Source organism: Sipha flava, unplaced genomic scaffold, assembly GCF_003268045.1.
Source record: "Sipha flava isolate LNK unplaced genomic scaffold, YSA_version1 106_pilon_pilon, whole genome shotgun sequence".
Lineage (NCBI taxonomy): Eukaryota > Metazoa > Arthropoda > Insecta > Hemiptera > Aphididae > Sipha > Sipha flava.
Window position 1 is genome coordinate 931,038 of NW_020271721.1, and position 20,101 is coordinate 951,138.

Consider the following 20,101-nt stretch of genomic DNA (forward strand, 5'->3'; position numbering starts at 1 on the left):
AGACGTTCGATTGATTTCTCTTGTAAAATTTTAACAGTAGCAGAACATTTTAATGTTGATACTACAACTTTGATAAAGAACATGATGAATATTTTAAGTTTTTTCTTTATTCGTGACTATTTATAATTTTTTTTAGAATTATTAAATAACTCGTATTATCCGAAAATGTCAAGTATCACATTTAACTTTAAAATTACTTAAATTAATTTTATTTGTATCCCAATAGATCCACGAAGAGGATTTTATTTCGCATTAAAAAAAAATCATATTTTCTGAAAACTTTTAAAACAATCATTCAACAATTATTTATAAAAATACAATTATAAGTAATGTCTTTGAATATTATCATCATAAATAAAATATATTTAAGTATTCTTTTTAAAAACATGAGTGTTTGTCAGGTTTTAAATTCAAATTTAGCAAGCCTAAAGCGAGATCGCGCATGTAAATGGTGTTAGCATGATATAGATTAAATTATAAGTTCAAAATTATCAAAAACTAGTCAACCAATAATATAATGTGGATGTATGTTTAAGTAAGAAATTTACTACATTGTTATTTTATTTATATAGATACATAAAAAAAAGAAATATCTTGTTTGTATTATAAAAATATATTTAATACTATTTTTTTAATCTAGTTCAGTAATATAAGAACATAATATTTACAGTCATAATTTTAAAATAAAAAAATCAGTACACGAGTAGCAATTAATATAAAAATGTACACATTGTACATAAAAAGTTTCTCAAAACTCAAATCTCTTTGAAATAATTATTGTGAAAGTGTCTCCATTATTTAACTATTCAAGACATATATACACTGTGGAATTTTCAGTAAATATTAAATATTATTTAGGAAATGTTTTTGTGCATATTTATACACAAATCCACTTCTAAATTTATAATTTATAAAAAGACACAAAGCTATCAATAAAAATAGACAAAAATAAGTAACATTTTAAAATTATAATCAGATCAAAATTTGTGCAGTATGTATTCTGAAAATGAAAATCAAAAAGATAATGTTCTATGCCTATATCTTTTCACAGCTAGACTATCAGCATTTTTACTATCAACACTATCAATCTCTTTATTCTTTAACATTTCTATTAAATTGCTTAGATTTTTTTTATTAGTTTTTAATTTATTATTAATTAAGAACGAAGTATTATTTTCTATTTTTTTACAATCATCAACAATATTACTAGGATGAAATAAATTGATATTTAAATTAACTTTGGGAATTTGAGGCATATGAGTAATAGTGGGTAATACTCTAGTTGTTGGTTGGGTATTATTGTTGGTTCTACTATATGTGTTATTCTGATCGTTAATTGTAGGTCCTGAGCCAATTGATGTGCCACCATATCCAAACACGGATTTCATACTCAAACTTCTACCAACTAATAATGCAATTGCCAACAAAAATGATTTTATGAATATGACAATAATGATAGGAACTATCAATATCTGAGCCCAAAATGGAATATCCTCTGAAAAATGAAATAACAATAACTCAATTATTATTTAAGTTCAATTCAATAAAACAAAAAAAAAAACTTATGTCGAAACTTTAATTATGTTATATAACCTTTTTAAATGAAATAATAATATATCATTGATTAAAAACACTTAATTTTATAATATTTAGTTCATTTAAAAAGTGAATGTAAGAATATTATAGAATGTTTTTTTAATTATTTCTAGAATTTTATTTTTTATTTTGAGCTAAACAAGAAATGTATTAATTTTGTTATGTAATTCTTTTTTTTTTTTTAAATATTTGAGATAATTCAAACTTAATTAGGCTAGTGACATTAATATATTACTACAAAGAAAATATCCTAAATACATTTTCACTTACTTAAAACTGATTTATTAAATCCATAAATAGATTCTCCTAAGCTTTCAATTGGTTTTGTTATAATTTTACTCAACATTTCAGATAACACTTCAGTTACTGAAATGGAATACTTTGGATCCAAAATAATTGCCTCTCTGAACCTTTTGCACTCCTCTAAAATAAATCAATATCAAAGTTTAAACACCATAATAATGATAGATATTTAATATATACATACACAAACAGTTTACATAAATAAATAAATAAATAAATAAAATTTTAGCCTCGAGTATTATATTTGTAAAGTATGACCAGTTTCAAATTAAAATTTCATCATCAGGTATATATAAAATTAATAAAATTGTAACTGAAAAATAAATAAATAAAATTGCGTTAAATAAAGATTTTATTTCTTCATATTTAGTTTTATTAACTTTGTATATATACCTAATGATGAAGTTTTAATTTGAAACCAATCATACATTATAAATATAATACTCCAGACTAAACATTTATTTATTTATAAATTAATTTATGAGTATTAATCATTTAATAGTTTTTAAATTTAATTCATTTTTATTATTATTTTAATATGATAAATATTAATTTTCTTACCAATATCATGTCTTCTAAACCAACTCGAATGAAGCCAACTTCCTCCTGTATGTTGACAATGAGCAGGCATATGGTCCAGGTGAACATTTCGATTAATTACAGCTTTCTATAGTTTCATAAAAATGTGAATTGGATATCATAACTGTATTCTTTGTCTAAGTCTATTTTATAATTAATATTACATGAGCTAGTTGTATGAACTTCAATTGTGGAAACAAGATTAAAATTAAAACTTAAAAAATAAACATATATAAAACAGGAAAATCTGGTATAAGTTTCTTTAATGGGGACAATATATGATTGTAGAGATGTGGTTCAAATACAATTAAATATAAAGTCAATAAATTAAAAAAGTTCTTACCATGTACATAGAATACCAAGTTGAAGCAAATGCGAGAATAATTATAACACTAAAAACAAATGTGTAGCTCAACACAAAGTGAATTTGTTTAGATATAACATATAGTGTAAGCAACAATATAAGGCCACAGAAAATCCAAAATAGCACTCCCTTAATCTGAAACAATGGAATTTAAAAGAGTTCATTAAAATAAATTATGCTTTGTTTATAACTTAAACATGATTTTAACATTTTTAGGTTTCAAACATTTTCTAATCCTAATTTTATCAATAAAATGCTGAAAATAAAATTACAATTTTTCTGTACATTTTTATACACTATTATTATTCAATATTTTTTATTTTCTTCTCAACTTTCAATATTTTCTGGTTATATTTTTATTCTTTTCTTAATTTTGAGTTCCAGCTTCCTAATATTAGCAGTAATTTTTAATTTTTCAGTCCCCTCACTTAAAAAAGAGAAGTTCAATTAATTAGTAAATAAAGGTTCATTTTTCTTCATTAAATCAATATTGTCTTATTAAAATGTTCCTTCATCGAAATATGAATAAAATAAGTATAGGAAGAACTTTGAGTTCACTGAAAATCTAAATTATTAATTAATATTTAAGAAACTGATAAAAATTAAGAATCAAATAATTATTTGAAATAATTTTTATACGTTTGTATAGAAGTTTATCAAAATTAATGTTTTAGAAAACTAAATTTAAGTTTAAAAACCAACATTAATTTTGATGAGTTACAAAAGAAATATTAATGTTTATTTTGCAGAATATTATCTGATTTATTTGATAGAATTACCTCATTAAACGATGTTCCTTCATACTTGTCTGTCATACTTTTTTTAAAGGGAGTAAACATACTATTTAATATTCGATCAATTTCAACATAATCAATATTTCTGTTACTGGCCATATTTTTCAACGACTGAAGATCTTTATCACTGATTTTTACCAAAGTGTAGGATTTCAGCTCTTCTTGGTTCTTCTGTTTGGACTTGAAATCAAAAGATGTACATTAACATAAAAGAAAATTATGATATAATATTTATAGTAAATTACACATTTTCTGCAGATTATCTCAATAACTGTAACAGACCATAAAAAGAAAACAATAACCATTGTAATAGCATAGATTTTTATACAATTCATACAAGTTTTGATCAATCAATTATAAATTGACCAGTGTAATTATTAAATATAGTATAATTATGTTTCTAATAACTACCTACAGAATTTAAGAATAAAAACTTATTTACATAATATTTTGATAAGATTTTTAATGAAATCAAATAAAATGTATTAAATATTCTAATTTATATAGTTAACTATATTTAACTATTGATTTTTTTCGTTTTTGTCTATAAAAAGGTACTGTATCACTTTTGATCTTTTTTTTAAATATTTTTAATTAAATAGCTTATAACTAGAGCTTAGATTTTAATGTTCTAAAAATAGTAAAAATGCTCTAAAAAAATGTGCAAAAAAATGATTTACTATAGTTTAAATATTACATTATAAATTATATAATTATACATGTTACCAAACATATATAATTATATATATTTAACATAATAATAACAAAATAGGCACTTTTTTGTTTAATATTTACATTTTATTTAACTTTATTTCATAACTTGCTGTTATGATAGTTTTTGGATTTTTTATAAATAAAAAAACTTCTTTATACTATAACAATTTTGTTCTATTTTTGATAAAATAGGTATATGGGCCGATATATTTGTATTTTTTAGTATTTAAGATTACATACTAAACGTGTAAATTATAAGTGAACAAATGCCAAAAGTATAATCAAATACCCAAATATTTAAGAATAAAGATAATATAATAATATAGATCAATTCTGAAAAATGCCCTAAAAATGCGTCTTAAGTTAAATTTGTCATAAAATCTAAAATAAAAACTACATTATAATAATCAATGTCATTAGAAGTACATTTTCTTCTTACAAACCTATGTGTTAAGAACATCAGAAAAAAAGATGCACTTGCATTAAAATCCCAGCTCTACTCATAACATACTAGATCCTTGTTAATGTAAAACTAGTCTGGGAGCAACAGAGTAAAACTAAGTGTGGTTTATAGATTGTAATCATTATTGTTTTCACTGTTTTCATTAGTTATATAACATGTAATGTGTTTTGAAAATACAAATTTTTTTTAGCAGACTAAAGTCTTAAAACTTGGTTTACCAGTAAATTGCAGAATGATTGTACAAATACACTTACAGACAATCCGGTATTTTGGAGCAAACTGTTAATAAATCTCGAGACAAACACAGTACAACGGTCATCGTGAACTGATTTAGCGTTGTTGCTGGTCTCCTGTGTCCGAGACCTTCTCATTGAAGCGGTCGACCGGTCGTAATTGAGCATGTCCAAGGGATCGATGAATTCATTGTCGTTGACGGAACACCGGACCAGTCCGCTGGACAAGCACACAATCAACAAATAAATGGAATAGACCCTCATGGCACTAACGAACTACACCAAACGCGATTGACAGCGTTGATTAAATATGTTCAGCCACGTGAGATCAGCAGACATCGAGACCGCAACAAAAAAATAATTTAAAATTACCTTTGTTGATAAATATACAAAGTATTACGTTATTATAATGAGTAAAAAAAAAAAAAAAAAGAACAGTAAAATAAACGGCTCTAAAATAACCGATAACTTTGAACGATACGACACTTATCTACCAACAACTAAAAATGATACTGTAACATCATTGATAATATGTACTATTCATTATCAATTTCGATACGAGTAGCATACGTTTGTCATAATAGAAAACATTTATGAACAAATCTTACACGTTACAGAATACAGTTCGTAAAATATGTTCTGACACTTGGTGTAAGTTCTATAAATATGTTTATTAACGACGTGGACGATAGTTTACCGATAAAAATGATTACTTTATTTTATTTTTATTTTAAATTATTTCCATCAATTGTAGCATATTTTTAATATCATAAATGGAAACGAATAAGTTAATTTTTTTTTAACATAATATCCTTGTGAGTTGCGTCATTATAAGAATAATAATAATAAACTTAATTACATAATACAATTTTTATTTTTTTAAATAATTGGTATGTTTTGTTCGCGCTAGGTAGGTAGTGATTACTGCATGATACTAAAGTTACAAGGACATTAAACAATTTTAGCATCTGTAAACTTTTTTTTTTTTTACAGCAAAATGATTACACATATAAACTAGTATTTGTAATCAAAACATTGTACAAACTACGCTCAAAATAAAATACAATTTATTATTAAAAGTTACAACTATTACTATTTTCATAAAATACAAAACAAATTATAAATATTCATATAACATTGAGAATCCGGTTGGAAATTATTTATCCAATTATTCATTTTAAATGATTTCGTTTAGCATTTGGTTAACTTCAAGAAGCTTACTTAAAAATATAATACATACATATCTAATGTAATTTTAATTTAAGTACGTATAATTTGAAAATCTCCGTTATTTTAACATAATAAATATTATTGAGATTAATGATATAACAATCAAAATGTACTATGATAGTAAAAATATTTTGCATAAAAAGAGGTCTCATTTGCTGCAAGTTAGCCACTACTGATAAATGCTTAAACTGAATACTGAACGGCTCTTCTAAAATACTATTTTTTACTATTACAAAGGATTGTTGATTTATTTTAAATAGCATCAATTGAATTAATATTATATTTTTATAACGTTTATTTTTATAATAACTAAAAAATAAATTGATTATTTACATTTTATTCTCATTAATTTCCTATATGAAAAACCACATGGAAACTATATAATAATTAAATTAAATATTAAATTGTATAGGACAGTATATTAATTAAAAACAATTAATGTAAAAAACAGAGTACCATAGAAGTTTTATAAAATATAAAACAGAATATTTTGTTTCCTATTAATTATTTATATTCTGTTACACATAATTTTTCAAACCAATACTCTTTTCATTACTACCATAATATTTATTTTATGTAATAGCCAAAAGAAAATGTATTAAAAAAAAAAAAAGGCCATTTTTTTTTTAAATTTTGTTTTAGTTTTAATAGTAGGACAATCAAATAAAAGTTAAAATAAAATTATAAAACTATTTAAATATTATCAACAATTATATTTATGTTCAGATTTTGTCAAGACATACAATTAATATAATCATTGTCAACAATTCAAATAGGAAACAGAATAGTAATAATAATAGTCACAAAATCTGATACATTATTGTATTAGTATCCATAGTGTTTACTTTTATCTTAAATTTTGGATGATTGCAGAGAATTATCTCTACTTAAGGAATCTACTATACACTATACAATTGAAAACAATTAATTTATGCTTGATCAGTTTTTCTTAATTCTTCCATTTTGTTGGCTATATTTCTTTCCGTTTCAGCTTCAAAACGCCATCTCCAATAAGCCGCCTACATCATAATTTATAAATAAAAATAATTAATTGAAGTTAAAAATATTACAAAAATAATATAGTTGCAAAATTGAAGGTAACATCTAGTAAAAAAAAAAAAGCATATAGTTACCTTTGTACGATCCCATAAAGCTTCAAATGAATCTAAAGCTGGTCTTACATCCAAAATGGCTACTTGATATTTATTTGTAGAGTTATCTGTGCTATAATAATCAATAATATAACGCACTTCTTTACCACAACGATCTACAATCCAGTCATGTCTATCAAAAGGTAATTCATATCCCATCAAACTTCGTATTCTAGCTCTTGGAGAATAGTCTTTAGCTTTTCCACCAAAACTCTTTAATTTTGGACTGGAACACTCATTTGCATGGAATGCTTCCCATTTTAATACTTCACGCCAAGCAAGCTCATTGTTTATGTTATGTATTTTAATAATAACATCCATATCTTTTGGTGATAAATCATCATCCTTCCAACGCCATCCTTTACGTAACATTGCATTCCAAAACATCTAAATATCAAACAGTTAAGACTAAAAAAATGTAATGTTTTAATTTATTTATATTAATTACTTGAGCAGATGGATAAACCCAAAAATCACCATCTGCCTTTGGAATAGATGATACTTCACGTTCTACTGGTAATGCAAATGGTTGATCAGGTGCTGGTCTTTGATTAGGGGGTGGCATCTATAAAAGAAAATATAATTACATTTACTGACAACATAAATTGTGCAAATATACAAATATCATATGTAAGAAGAAGTCCAAAATCAACTTTTTCATTAAAATTGTTTTAACATACTATATTAAGTAATTTACAAGTCATATTAGTTAGAAATTGGTTTATGCAGTCATGAAATTTTTTTAACAAAGAGATTATTTTGTATGAACTAATATCATAAGATCGATATTATTAGGTTTTCCATAATTTTACTTAAATTAGAGAAAAACTTTCATCATTGTTTCACATTCTTTTAATAACTCAACTTCACATTTTAGATAATTAAATATTAATATTTTTTATTCTGTTGCATGCCGGTCTGTGGATACAGATAGACAACGAGAGTAGATTTTAATCAATGTAGAATAGTGATAGGTATGACATAATGAACTCTCAACTTAAGTGAATTACTTTTATTGTGATTAAATTAAGTCCAAATAATTAATTTATTAAACAAACTGGTGTGAAGGTGCACACTAATAACAGGACTAAAACACATTAGAAGGACCCCCTTTATATCCCAATTTTGTGTGAACTTCTTACCGTTTTTTGTCTCATGACTATTTAATACAAGACGAGGTCAGAGATATGTGATTTCACAAGTACAAAGTTTTCCTGTTAACTTGGGATTTGGCTTTTATCTAATCATTATTATGTGCTCATCCTTGGGTTGTTTGTCACACTTTCACATATTTATTATGTGATATTATTTAATACGTGGTTTTCACTCATTCATAATTTTAACTACACTTATCTATGCTTATCATATTGATTATTAATGCCCTATATTCGATTGTTAATGTATTTCAAATTCGGTTATAGTATTTCAAGTATAAATGCACTAGTAAAGAAAATATTAAGAATTTGATTAAAACATTAAAAACATTGATTTAACTTAGATATTTTGACATTGCATATCATTTTATGTCATGGGCGATTATGCTTATAGTACATTAAGATGGTTTAAAAAAAAAAAATCTTCTAGTAAAGTGGAAAATAACAAAGAATAAGGATGAAAAGAGTAACATGAGATAATTTAAAGAGGTCAACCTTGCATGAAACAAAATTTGAAATTCCAAAAGTGGAATGGACAACAGCATTAGATTAAGAATATTAAACTTTAATATTAAGGAAGCAAAATAAAAGAATATATAACTAACAAACTTTTTTGATGCTATTTAACAAAGATTAATTATTGATACTCACCATATTCAATGGATTGATATCGTCAGGATTTCCTGCAACGGCGCATCCAACTGGTTTTTTTTCTTCCATTTTGACATGCATTGGGCATTCGGGAGGTGGACTCTTGCCTACAGTACTAGTAAAGTTATGTGGATTTTTAAGTACTTCATTGTTGTTTGTTTCATTTTGTTTCACAATAGTCTGTGCATTCTTTTGAGCTTCCGACACCGTGTTTCCCATATTGAAATTTTTCTGAAAAATGTAACTAATATCAAACACACATAGGATAGACATCAATTAAAGAGGATGTTTGAGAGTGAATTATTTTTTTACCATCATCGATTACATACGTTTTAAAACAAAATCATTCTACACGGTTCTTATTTTGTAGCCGAATACGAAATTAACAAGGACTAATTAATCTACAGTTGCCTGGACGGTAAAAACAATCCGAAAAGCCTCGGGTAAAACGCCCTGCAGGCCCAAACATATTCCCGGTCGATTTCCCAGCAAAGATCCAAGTTCAAACTACTCGGGTGCTGGAAAACAACGGAAAACGCAAAGAACGCGTCCGGCGCGAGAACAAAAAACAAAAAAACATTACGTTACGCAGACATCCACCGGGACGATCATATGCGTCCGCATGGTCGGTACTTACTTGCAAACGAAATGTTCAAAATCCGTTTCGGACGCCGAATCGAACGGTTTTCAGAGAACGGATATTACCGTTCGTGTTCTAATAAATCGATATGGTGCGACGAACGGTCGTACAGGATTGCGGATCCCGTAAAATAATGATTTCAGGTCGTGTTCTCTCCTGTTTTCTCGGCCACTATCAATCGAAAACACAGTTCTGTTCATGAAACATTACAAACTGTACGGCCGATATCACCGCGAGCGCCACTGCCGCCACTACCGCTTGAACGGCAGCCGCTGTCTGTTTTTTCCGACTGTTTTATTTTTTTCGTCCGATCAATCATGGAAAAGTGATTGATACGTTATCACAGCATAATAATACAATATTGGTATAATGTTTTGTTTATTATCGTACGTCCGAGCAAAACATCTCACTACTACCATAATACCCCAGAATAATTAATCGTTACTCCGTGTGCGGTGGATCTGTCTTGGTTATTATTTTTTTTTTTTCGATAATTTTTTTCCTTGCACATCTTTTTAAAATGTTTTCGATTAATGTTCCGTTCGCCGCCACCACCGCCGCCGCTGCAGTATTGTCCAGTCCGTCTGTCCGTTCAATCATTTACGTTTCTCGCCGCGGCGCAAACCAATTGGCTTGAACGTCCGGACGGTCTTAGGCGTACCGTCGTGTTACGGACTGGCTGGTGCAAATACTAATAATACGTTTACCGACCGCCGAGGTACGCGCTGCGACCGTTTCAAAATGTCCATCTCGTCAGATTCCATTATCCACAAACTCTATAACCGGCAGGTAATGGAATACTTGCGTTTGACGTTGTCATTTTGTACAACCATGCGGATTTTTTCGTGTCCTCGTGTTGTTGGACGCGAAATCACCCATTCCTCACCTACTCGTTTCGACATCTTATGCGAAACTTTTCATATCTTCCGACCTGTTCGAACGGTTGTTGTATTTCGATTTGGGTATATTACAATGGTTCCTAGATTTCCTAGTAGTGCAAGTGAAGTTACAGTGTACCAGCGCCTCAAAGCTTGGGGATACGCGTCTACGTTCTTTAGATTTTATTATAAGAAAATCATTTTTTTCAATTCTTATGATTCCTATCAACTCTTTTCTCTTTCATTTTTAATATTGTTTAAGGTTTTTGTTGCAGAATACTAAAAAAAAGTTTAAACTGATATCCCTTTGGTGATGCTTTGAAATAGAGAATAAAACATATAAATTATTTAGTTCCTTGATTTATTTTCTTATAATTTGATTTATTATTATTAATATATAAATAAATAAACAAATAGTTTATACATAGAAATAAATAAATTCTTAGTCTAGAGTATTATTATATATGTAAAGTATGACCGGTTTTTTCAAATTAAAATTTCGTCATCAGATATATGCAAAGTCAATAAAATCATGAATGAAAGTAAAAAAATAAAAGAAAAAATATGTTAAGAAGTATGAGTACTTTGGTTATTATTTATTATTATCTCAAATGTATTGATGTAAGATTATAATCTTAGATATTATTTTTAAAATCGGTTTGTACCTTTATTTCATTATCTAAATTATATTTATATCTTTGTCTATTAAGATTTAATTTTAAATAATCTCTTCTATTAAAATAAATAAAATAATTTTTCTCAATGTATTATTATTCCTTCCTTTATTTTTTCAAATTCAGTCGCAATTTTATTAACTTATTTTATACCTAATGATGATTTTTAATTTGAAACTGGTCATATTTTTCAAATATAATAATATTCCTGGCTAATCATTTATTTATTTATTTATTTGTATTAACGATTTTATATGATGAAAATTCAATTTTTGACACATATTTTTTAAAGATTTAAATCTGCAAATGTTTAAAGTCTTAATTACTAGTATTTTTCTTAAATGATTTAATAATATTTATTCTGTTATTTTCCTTAATATTACTTGGGCAATTTGATTTTTATACGTACATCTATCAAATTGATTTAATTAAAGCTAGTTAACTAACCTATGTAATTATAACAAATTATCAATTTCTGGCCAATTAATTTAGTAAGGAATTAATTTGAATATAAAATATTAATTTATATAATAATAAATAACTAGTTATACAGCAATGAAGAATTGTACTTATATAATATATATGCTTATATTAAATATTAATTGTCTGTATTTTAATATTTTAATATCATTATATTTATAAACAATATATATTGTATTTTTTGTTTTCTTACTATACATTTTTCTGGAACTAAAATTATGATTGGAATATTTAAAATTACACTTATTGATATGAAGTAGCTAATTGGTATTTCTACAATAAATATTATTTTTTTTTGACAATTAAGTTTTCTTAATAATATTTTAAAAATGTTTCAGGTCCATGGTACTTTTAAGTATAAATATAACCCTCAAAATAATGCAAGATATTTATTCAAAAAAAATCCAGATTGGTGTACATTTTTATTGTCTGATATTATAAAAGACATGTCAGAGTAAGTAAATTGAAAATTGATAAAACTTTTTTTCAATTGTTTAAATGTTTCTCTAAATATTTATTTTTTTCTCTTTGTTTTAGTCATGTATTAATGGGCTTTACTCGATGTGGCCGATTTCTATTGACTTATACATGTACAGTAGCAGAGACTGAAACTGTTGTCATTGATAGTCCTATTATATCTAGTTCGAATATTAAGTACAAACTTCATTTTTGGGCATTTCGGCCAGGTCAAAAAGCTTTTAAGGTTACAGAAGTTTCGTTATTTGAAAATGCTGATCATATTGATCTTTTAAATGTTTATATTGTTCAATGGCCAAACCGTTCTGATAGAGTTGTAGTTTTCGGTGAAAGGTAAATTATTTATAAATTAAATAATAATGTATAAATAAATGAATTGTTACTACATTTTTTGATTTTAGTGTAATATCTGAAGATGATGAATGTGATATGCACAAAATCTATATTACAGTTACTACATTACCATCTTTAAATAACTGTATAGATTGTCGATCTGTAGCCTATGAACATAGACATGAAGGTAAGATTGTTTATTATTTAATATTATTGTTATTTATTTATTAATACACTTTAATTTATTTATAGATTTTTCCAAGTATTATTCAGGTAATACATGTCTTGTTCATGGCCTTACTGTTCATACATTATTTACTGTGTCGCATCCTTATCCAAGCCTAGAGCCATACGTATTATTGAAATATGATGATCATATTGTGCTTAATACGTGTAATTTCATTCATGTTTTAAATATTGATTTAGATCAAAATCAAGATATTGAATCTGATAAAACAGAAAACATTAATGCTCCATTAGCTCACAAGTAAAAAACAAAAATGTAAATAACTTGGATAAAACACATATTAGACAATTATTTTAATTTATAGGCTTAGTAATGATTTGACTGAATTTGGTTATAAAATGGCAAATAAAAGTGATAATCAAGAAAGAGGTATCAAGAGAAGACATATTGAATCAAGATGCTTTGTATGTAATTAATATAAATGTATTGTTATTTTATAAATTTAAGTTTATTTTTTATTACAGTTTGATAAAGAACAAGATTTAACCATATCTGCTTTGAATCCTATACCAAATTATAACAGCCATCGTCTTTTGAGAATGAAAGATGCTGAAAAGGTAAAAAAAAAAGTTACAATTAATAATACAAATTTAACTATTATATTAATGTTGTATGGTTTATCTAATAGATCTATGATTTTGACGAAAACGATGATAGCTGTATGCTTAAATTCAAATGGTTCAGGCGAAGAAGAATAGCTGATAAAATGTATGAATTTTGTTCTGAAGAAGAAGATATGGAGAATGTACATCCTTCATCTAAAAAAAGTCTATGTCAACGTTGTGAATCACCAGGACCTTCTGCTGTTGATCAAACACCATTATATATACACACAGACTATGAAGATGATAGATTAAATGACTGTGATAGAAAAATGTTAATTGCTCAAGAATTAAATGCAATCATTGCGGACTGGGATTGTTTATCGTCACCTCGTTCAGTTACCTCTGAAGATAGAGACCTTAAGAGTCCTGATATTGCTAATAGAAAAATAACTAATGTGCTCAAGCCAAGAAATAAAACTCCATTGACAAAGAATTCCAAAAATGCCTGTGATAAGAAAGTCAGTGTTATGCTTGTACCTGATAATAATACTCAAGGTAAGATTTTTATTATCATATTACCTATGTTATTAAAAAAGTTATATGTAGTCCATTATTTTATTTTATTCAATTTTTAATACTTACAATAGGAAGTCAATCTAATAATGTATTTCTATCCGTACCATTACAAGGATGTTCAGTAAAACTAGAGAGACGGTACATAGAAGTAGATGAAGAAATTGTTTCAGTCTCCACAGATTTAGATGGTTTGAATGAATTTTTATATTATTAATACATTATCATAATAATATTAATTAGATTCTAGATCATAAAAATAACTCTTGAAAATCTATTACACTTATTAATTTTGAAGGTCCAATTTCATTGTAAATTTCTAAATGTTTAAATTATGTTTAACTATATAATATAATTGACAATTTATAAATTTTAAGTAAATTTATTAATTAGGAGTTACCCTAGTTTTTTATTTTGATTTGGCATCTAGAATGACATCATAACTTGGATACGAATAATTTTTATTTTCATATATAAAGAAAATTAATCTAAAGTTGAAATTCTGTGTGCACAGTACTTAATAAGTATATTTACATTTTATTAATATTTTTTATTTTTATTTTCATAAATTGTGTAGTCTTTGATTTTTATACATTTTGATTAGTTACCATTCATATTTTTAAACTAGATTTTTGTTTATTTATTTTTAATTAAGTACATAACTAGAGCACTAAGTGAAATATTAAAATTTAAAATGGAAATGTTTATGGCAGAAGTAACCTATGAAATCAATCAATATGAAGATTGTTTAGAGTATTTAATACCTTTAATGAGAAATTCTTCTGATGTCAATATTTATAAAATTAAAATGTGGTCTAATTGTTATAAACAAATCATAAATAAAAAACGTTCTGCCTGGCGTCATATGTTAAAACAAGAAAATTGTTCAGATTTAAGTAGTTATGACTGGTCAATTTTTAATGAATACAAACTGAGTATTTCATCTGATATCAAACTTACCTGCAATGAAATTATTTTATTCATTAATGATCATTTGATGGGTGCCATTAAAAATGTTGACCATAAAGTATTAATGTATCAAATTTGTGGTGATTATCACAGGTATAAAGCTGAAGTATGTAACGATAAAATTAAATTGTATAATCATCATAAAGCTCTAAATGAGTTCAAATCTGGTTGGATGCTCTGTTTGAAAAATACTGTTAGTGCAGTTATCATATTGTATTTTGCTGTTAAATATGCCATTTGTTTAGAATTTGTGCATGGACCTAATAAAGCTTTATCACTCATTATGAAAGCATTAAGCTTGACCAATCAAAATTATAGCAGTATAGATGAGCCCATAAATGTCATGGTCGATCGTGTAATTATTTATAAGCAAACTCTTATCAATAAAATAGACATGAACAATGTGTTGTAATTAACAAATAGTAAATCATAAAAAATTATATTTCAATAATTAAGATTAAAATTGTGTAAATATAAAAATTAATTATTATAATCAAATATACATCATTTTAAATATTTTTTTTCTTTACTAGTTCTAATAGATCATTAAAAATAAAGAAAATTGTTAACATTATTTTTATTGAGGTGATAATTAGAATATTAAGTTATTTAAAGTTACTATTGTGTTTAAATCACTTGAAATAGAGTTAAAAAATATTGTATCCTATTTAAATGAAAATTAATCATAATTATAATTAACTTAAATAATTGACATTATTGAAATTCTATAAAAAAACAAATTTTAATTATAATAAGTTTATTATAAGAATAATCATTCTATTTGCTTTTACATTTTCTCTATTCAGAACTTTAGTTTATACAAAATACTTTATTCTATATTTTGATGAAAATTGTAGTTCCTTTTTAATGCAAGTATGATGAGAATTTAAAAATATTATAAGTCTATTAAAGATTACCCCTGCTTTACTTAAACTAAATTGTTAGCTGCTTTCAATATATTGCATTTAAAACATTTGATATTATTCAAAAGAATTCTCTACATTGCAATGGAATTTTTAGCTGAAAATTATTAGTTCTTCATTATTGTTACATTTATGTAAACATATTTATCTTATTATCACATTAAATTAGTGGACCAGTTAAAACAAGCATAATTTAGTGTTAATAACTCTTGACTATGAGCCTTAATTTATCGATCCTTTTATGTCATTTTTTCATTATATCATTTAATAATTAGTGTGTTATGAATTATAATTTTTATTTTATCTGAATATAAAATATAAAACAATATTAAGGAGACAAGTGGCCTATAGAAATATAATGTTTTATAAAATAAAACATTAACTTCTTCAATATTTCATAAATTAATATTTTTCAATCCTAAACTTTTTTTTTAATTTTAATGATTATATGTAGTATACAATTTGTTTCTTTAACACAATAAGAATATTGAGACAAAATATGAATATTATGATAATTGATATTAATATTATGATATAAACCCATTGATGAAATATTAATTTACTTATAAAAATGTTGTTTATATCTTATAGAAGATCTTACCAACACTTGCACTTTACGCATTTTAGGGAATTTTTAGATATATTTAATTTAAAAGAAGAATAAAAAGAAGTACACTATAACAGTTGCAATTATAAAAAAATATATGGGAGCGTTTGAAGCGTATACATATTTAATGATTTATATTATGGAGGTTAACCTTAAACTAAAAATAAATACTTGAATACTCAAATTTATCACTCCATCTATAAATATAGTTGAACCCATAAAATATTTTTATTAAAATTACTATATTTATTTTAAAGTATTAAATATCTATTTTTTTTTTTTTTAACTATAGAAGAAGACGGTTTAACAGGGTCTTTATGTGCACTTCCTTTGTCTGTGCATGGGTCTGCTTCTGCTCAAATGCAAATGGTTAATACTACTAAAATTGGAAAACAGGTGAGTCATCACTAGCATAAATATCACTAGCTGTATAATTTTAGTAATTTTATTAACTATGAAAATGTTTATATAGGATATCGGCACCTATTAATCTATTAAAAGATTTAAAATGCCAATGATTAGGGATTTACTCATTTAATTATTTAACTTTTTAAATTTACATAATTTATTTTCCTTAGGAGAAAAATGTTTGTGTCATTAAGCAAGCGAGTTTAGATTTTGAGCATGTTAGTTATAAAGTAGCAGAAATTATTTGCAATCTAGAAGGGCACAAATTTTGGTGCTACAATGACTATGATTCAGCAATTATTGATGTAAATATTAGTTTATTGTGTTTATTTAACTGATTGTAGCAATAACCTTAATTTATTATGCTTAGATTTGTCCTTTGAATGGGGACATTTTAATTGCACTGTGCATAAGACTGAACACCGAAGAAGAAAAACGACCCATACCTATTTGCCAATCTGAGAGTAGCAGGTACATGTTTGTTTTCTTTTTCAATATATTTAGATAATTAGAATAAGTACATAGTTCAGCAAAAAATTTGTTTAATTATGAATGTTTTTAATATCTGTCAAATTCTTAAAAAACTATTATCAATATTATAATACTTATATTTTTTCTAATAGTAGATATAAACATTATTTGTGTATAAAGAAAAAAAAATGTAGTTTTTACCTCTTGCAAAATAAAACATTAACATCGCTTGATGTATAATCTATTTAAAATATTCTATATGTGTCAATTTAGGGGCTTTGAGACAAAGTGTGTGATTTTGTGGAACCCCAAGACTGATACTTGCTACCTAGAGGCTTATTGGCAGCTAGAAGCTATTACTGAAGATTCAAGTACAAGTTGGAATCCAGCACGTCATGAAGCCAATATTCTGCGCCAAGCACCCCTGGGTTTCTTTAATGTCCCTGCTGGCAGACAAGTAAAATGTTTATCCCATGAAATCTGGTCTAGACATGACGGGTATTTAAGTGAGTGTGGACATGACACATATTAATTTTTAAACTTTTTAAACCATTACCAATTATATTCACTCATTATTTATTAGATCCGTCTTTATTTGAAATCAGAGATGAAGAGAATATGATTACTATTCTACGTAATAGAATATTACAAAGAATGTAAAGTTACAGTGTTTCTTTGCCACAGAATGCTTATGTAACTAGAAGAAGTAGGAGAGCCACTTAAGACAGTCTTAAGGTATATTAAGTTTTAATATTTAGATATATTTAATATTAGTTTTAATATTTATTATGTTAATAAAAATACTGTGTGTGATAGTAATTAATTATTTTTTAACGATGTACTACTATTAATTTGACTATTAAGTTGTAAATCTCAACAAAGTATATTATATATATATATCTGTTCTACTTGCCTGAAATAATGTTTATTAAGCTCATCGGTTTCTTGGTATGTTTTAATTTTTGTGATTAGTTTAAGTAACAACAAATAATTATGTTGTATTAGTTTAACATTGGAAGAACTCTTTCGGTTACTTCACGTTCTTATAAATTAATATTCTAATTATTATAATTAAGTATAATTTTAGTGTACTTTGAACTTGAAATTGCTATAATAATTCATTATAATTCTTAAAACATTGGCTTTCAAAATACCTTTATTTCAAAATTACTCAATATTTATACTTACCAAGATATGTAGATCAAACTCACCGTTTACCTCTTAAGTTTTTATTTGATAAAATAATTTACCTGTAATAATAATTTAATATAAAAGTTATAATCAATATTCTGTTTCAATTTTAATTTTTTTTTTTTATATATTTTGTTTCTCTCTCGTAGTTATTATTAATCAAAGTACAAAAATATCATTAAAAGTATATTATAATTTTTATCTCGTTATTATTTATCACCCCCTCCATAAATGTACAATGTCGTTAATTAGAAACTAAAGTACTTATAGTGTAATGTATGAACATTATCAATACGTGTAGCACCGAAGGTATTATTATTATTATTTTTAGCGGTCACGCGTAAAACGTTGAAAATAATCAAAATATGTATAATTTAATATTGGATAACGAAAACAATATTTAACTCTGTTACCTACAATGATAATAATAATCCCGCGATTCTTACTTCTTGTGTATTATAATGTACGTATAAAGTATTAACATAATGATTTATGTATTAAAAAACAAAAAAAAAAATTAAAAAATATGCTTTTAATCGATGTACGAACCTTCCACTAACTATTCTAAAACATCTATGTTAATATTTATTCTTTGTCAATTATTTTTGTGTTATTGACGGGAATAAAGATGTTAATTACATGCAATTTATATTATAATATGTGTCGTAATGGACGACGGTTTATCTGTGTATGGTTTTTCATTATCTGTTGGTGTGAAATTCATGAACAAGCCGTGCACGAGTTTTGCGACGACGATTTGGAAAAAACCGAAAACGAGAATGTGTAACGCAAGGCATTCAAATTACAATAAACTGCAATCTCGAAGTTTGATTTTGAAACCCTCTTGGCACACCGCGAGTTCCCTTTATGGAACGATGATTTGTTCTCGTACTGTAAATGTACCCGACTTGGTAAAAATTAATAACCGCCAATGGTCGATTAGTAGCATAGACATCGTCGTCGTTACTCGTCACAAAAAAAAAAAAATTATACGTTTAAGAAATAATTTTTTCATTACGTTTTACCGACGTGTACATTATAACCTGCACATCACATTCGCCTACTACTATATATTATATTATAACAACACTATTGTAACATTCTAATTACCTCGAGATAATATAGTACTATGTATGTTTTTACTACGTGTTTGTTACAACTTTTTTTTTTATGACTTGTACATTTTTTACATTTCGTATTCGTAATATTTCACCCGGCTAAAGGCGTCACGTACCTAAATACAACTTGTGTGTTTTTGTCACAGCGCATGCGAACAAAATATATTATAAGAATATTTTCAAATGTGTATTAGTGCGCCGAAAAAGCTGTCATCTTAATATATTATTATTATTATTATTATTATTATTTAGTTTTAACGTTCATTCAATGTGTATACTTCAACGGAGTGATAATAGTTATATTGTACGATTACTACGTGTCCGTGCTGCTCAAA

At 25.8% G+C, this 20,101-nt stretch overlaps 4 protein-coding genes across 6 annotated transcripts; 2 read left to right on the top strand and 2 right to left on the bottom strand.

The window, feature by feature from the left end:
• Positions 1-921: 921 nt before the first annotated feature.
• Positions 922-5,681, bottom strand: LOC112684937. Its single transcript, XM_025556674.1, has 6 exons — positions 5,068-5,681; positions 3,622-3,816; positions 2,822-2,977; positions 2,461-2,566; positions 1,867-2,019; positions 922-1,495 (listed from the first exon to the last, which is right to left on the bottom strand). Exons 1-6 carry the CDS (start codon positions 5,308-5,310, stop codon positions 1,014-1,016), a joined length of 1,335 nt encoding a protein of 444 aa, XP_025412459.1. The 5' UTR covers positions 5,311-5,681; the 3' UTR covers positions 922-1,013.
• Positions 5,682-6,968: 1,287 nt separating this feature from the next.
• On the bottom strand, positions 6,969-10,064 carry LOC112684801 (cytochrome c-type heme lyase). Of its 3 annotated transcripts, none has more exons than XM_025556493.1 (6): positions 9,870-10,064; positions 9,562-9,750; positions 9,233-9,463; positions 7,876-7,992; positions 7,410-7,814; positions 6,969-7,295 (listed from the first exon to the last, which is right to left on the bottom strand). In XM_025556493.1, the coding sequence occupies exons 3-6, from the start codon at positions 9,449-9,451 to the stop codon at positions 7,206-7,208; spliced, it is 831 nt and encodes a 276-aa protein (XP_025412278.1). In that variant the 5' UTR covers positions 9,452-9,463; positions 9,562-9,750; positions 9,870-10,064; the 3' UTR covers positions 6,969-7,205. The 3 variants fall into 3 exon arrangements, with proteins under 3 accessions (XP_025412278.1, XP_025412268.1, XP_025412260.1); XM_025556483.1 differs by having other exon boundaries at positions 9,233-9,476; XM_025556475.1 differs by lacking the exon at positions 9,562-9,750 and having other exon boundaries at positions 9,870-10,063.
• Positions 10,065-10,259: 195 nt separating this feature from the next.
• LOC112684793 lies at positions 10,260-18,420 on the top strand. Its single transcript, XM_025556463.1, has 14 exons — positions 10,260-10,661; positions 12,243-12,358; positions 12,442-12,714; positions 12,783-12,901; positions 12,967-13,201; positions 13,266-13,365; positions 13,426-13,518; positions 13,590-14,061; positions 14,154-14,270; positions 16,871-16,974; positions 17,157-17,291; positions 17,357-17,457; positions 17,731-17,963; positions 18,041-18,420. The coding sequence occupies exons 1-14, from the start codon at positions 10,614-10,616 to the stop codon at positions 18,115-18,117; spliced, it is 2,223 nt and encodes a 740-aa protein (XP_025412248.1). The 5' UTR covers positions 10,260-10,613; the 3' UTR covers positions 18,118-18,420.
• LOC112684813 (14-3-3 protein homolog) lies at positions 14,754-15,478 on the top strand. The gene has a single exon (XM_025556507.1). It carries the CDS (start codon positions 14,774-14,776, stop codon positions 15,458-15,460), a length of 687 nt encoding a protein of 228 aa, XP_025412292.1. The 5' UTR covers positions 14,754-14,773; the 3' UTR covers positions 15,461-15,478.
• Positions 18,421-20,101: the final 1,681 nt, after the last annotated feature.